Source organism: Pteropus alecto, unplaced genomic scaffold (assembly GCF_000325575.1).
Source record: "Pteropus alecto unplaced genomic scaffold, ASM32557v1 scaffold40, whole genome shotgun sequence".
NCBI classification, from domain to species: Eukaryota; Metazoa; Chordata; class Mammalia; order Chiroptera; family Pteropodidae; genus Pteropus; species Pteropus alecto.
In genome coordinates this window covers 7,911,426-7,914,169 of record NW_006431919.1, presented here as the reverse complement: position 1 = coordinate 7,914,169, position 2,744 = coordinate 7,911,426, and the positions used below count along the sequence as shown (strand labels likewise).

The 2,744-nt window shown below is 37.6% G+C and overlaps 1 protein-coding gene across 9 annotated transcripts in view; it reads left to right on the top strand.

Annotated features, from left to right (window-relative positions):
* The window catches only part of EBF1 (early B cell factor 1), a 372,164-nt gene that overhangs the window by 368,069 nt on the left and 1,351 nt on the right, over positions 1-2,744 (top strand). For 8 of the 9 annotated variants that reach the window (XM_015585198.2, XM_015585197.2, XM_025043178.1 and 5 more), the window contains one exon: positions 866-1,385. In XM_015585198.2, coding sequence (XP_015440684.1) covers positions 866-897 — 32 coding nt within the window. In that variant the 3' untranslated portion in view covers positions 898-1,385. Of the gene's footprint in view, positions 1-865 lie in introns of all 9 variants that reach the window. The other variant, XM_015585196.2, reaches the window with a different exon arrangement.

Genomic DNA, 2,744 nt, shown 5'->3' with positions numbered 1-2,744 from the left:
CTACACCCGGGGACATGGCGGGAAAAGCCGGAGATGGAGCCAGCCTGTCGGAGCCCACGTTCTTCTGAAGACCACTCTGCGCTGCCTTCTGACTCTGAAGACTTTGAAAGATTTCTGATTACGCAAACAGCTTTCCCTTTTCCCAGGATCAAACCCCAGCTTTCCTAAGCTACAATTTTCTAGGGCCAGATTCAGACCATTCCAGAAGCCCGGGCATAACCGTGGTATAGGCGACATCCCGGAGCCTCATGCGAACCTGCCTTCTCTTCCTCCTCCATCCCTTCTCCCAGCTTCACGGGCCCCTTGGATGAGGCCTGCGGTAGCTGGCATTTGCTTTTCCCAGGTGTGAGCACCGAAATGAAGGCGCTGCTCCGATGGCTGCTCTGGGGATCGGTCTTGGAGCTAACAGCACGAAAAGAGCCACGGTGTTTTGTAGGAAGTGCTGGCAGCTGGGATGGACCAGTTTTTCATTTTATATGTTGAAAGTGAAGAAGTAGTGGGGGAGAGTGATACTGAAAACTCTCACTGTTTTGCAAGTTTGGGACTGCAACTTTCCCAGCGGTATTCAAACTATGTAACTTCCCAGTTATGTTTTAAAATTAAAATCAGATTTGGAGGGATGTTTAGGATTTTCTGTTCTGTTAAAGATACATACACAGGCTGGTATATTAATATCTTAATAAAGTACATGTATTTTTTTATACGAAAACTCATTTCAGGGAAGATGAGAGCACAGTTGTGGCTAATAGTCAACGAACATAGTGGTGTGTGGGTGTTTTTTTCCATCTCTTTCTCTCTCTCTTTTTTTTTTCTCAGTGAGAAGTTTGGATGAAAAACCACTGACTTTTGTCTTCTTCTTCCACAGCGATATCTGGCATGATTGTTCCTCCCATGTGAAAGAATTGCCTTGAAGAATTTTATTAATGAAGAGGTTGGATTCTGCTACAGCGAGTAATCTGATACAAGTCCCAGAGTGGAACTTTTAACTCAGGCCTTTTTAAGAGGAATCACAATAACTGCAGATTTTTAAACAAACAATATCACCGACCTTGCAAATACTGAAATTGGAAAGGATCTGCACGTGCAGGGTGTTGGTTAAAGCTGTACCTCCCAAATGTTTGGGGGACATATTTATTCTGTGTCGATAAAAGCAAATCCACTTTCTCTTTTCCTTTCTTTTCTTTTTTTTTTTAAGCTTAACTCTGCAAGCATTTGTCTTTTATAAACCGTGAAGCTGTATACAAGGGACACTATAAATAAGACTCCATGTTTTAATTTATGATGTTTTTAAAGCTGTGTAAAAGGAGAATGAAGTGGTGATATTTACAAAAAAGTTAAAAAAAAAAAAAAGAAAAAAAGAAAAAAGCTTGTATGGGACAGAATAGGAATGCCAGTTAGATTTTTTAGGAAACTAAGGGTCGGCTTTTGCGCCTTAAAGCATATCAAATGGTAGTTAGCTCAGACAGTGCATTTTCAGTATCTAACTTAACATGCCATCCCTTAGCAGTGCAAGCTTATTTATCTCTTTTGTATTGTTGTCTTAAGTAACTGTGTAAATAAATGCAGCCTGCGAAGTTAAAAAGTGATGTTAAGTGATCACATTTTTCCCTTCTACTCAAAAATCCAGTGCCTCTAGACAGATTGTTAAAACTGCATATTTAAACCTGATATCATTTTCACTTTTAATTATGTCAACTTCTTTTGAAGCCGATGGCCTCTTGAGAGCTTGGTGGCACACACACGGTGTCAGAATCTCCTTCGAGACTTCATGGAACAGGGTCCAGGCACAGAATTCCACATTATGCCCTCCAGTTAACAAGCCAAAACCCTACCTACACTCCGCCATTTACAAGTTTAAAGTTTACTCATCTTAAATGCTGACTTAATACCAATCCTTCAAAAGCTGACAAAGGCAAGATGGCAGGTTATTTCCGATTTCCCATTCAAGAGCGCCCCATCAGTCGACCCTTACATTGTAACATAATAGATTAAAAGGATAGGTTAAGTGCTTTGGAATTAGGAATAAAAAGAAACTGGGAGAAAGGAGGAGAAGGTTGAGACTTCCAAAATATAGTTTTCTGTTCTATGGGAATTTTTGCTCTCATTTTCTGGGAAGTGTTCTTAAAAATAAGAATTAATAGCAAAGATGCAGCAAAGCTATGAGGATGCATTTGCCTGATATTTTTTTTCTTTGCTGTTGCGTTTTTGTATGTAGTTATAAATACTGTAGATTTTTTCGTGATTTTTTTTTTTTGCCAAAGTTGTTGTTCTATTTATACATTTTAATGTCTTAAGACAGTTTTTCAATATCACACACACAAAAAGATTTTACTGCATATTTTGCAAAGGAAAAAAAAAGCTCAGTACCTATAGCTTGCACATACTTGCAAAGTTAATTAAAAGGCTTTTTGTTTTAAAGGGGATTTTGTAAAATATCCATATAAATAATGTATTTATCTTTGGGATTTGTACATTGCTTTCCCCTTCTTCCTTTTCCTCCCACCCCCAATTTATTTTATTGTGTATGGTTGCTATGTGAAAAGTGCGTATTTGTTTGGTCACCTACAGTTGTATTAGCTGTTTCAATGTGATTTTTAAACTTTCATTTATAGTTATTTTTAGTATTGTTTTAAACCATGCTTCAATTTTTTTATTTCCACCCAAAAGCCATTGTCTATTTTTGTATTATTTGTAAGTTAAGAAGTTTTTTCCTATATGGCAAAAAAAAAAAAAAAAAAAAAAAA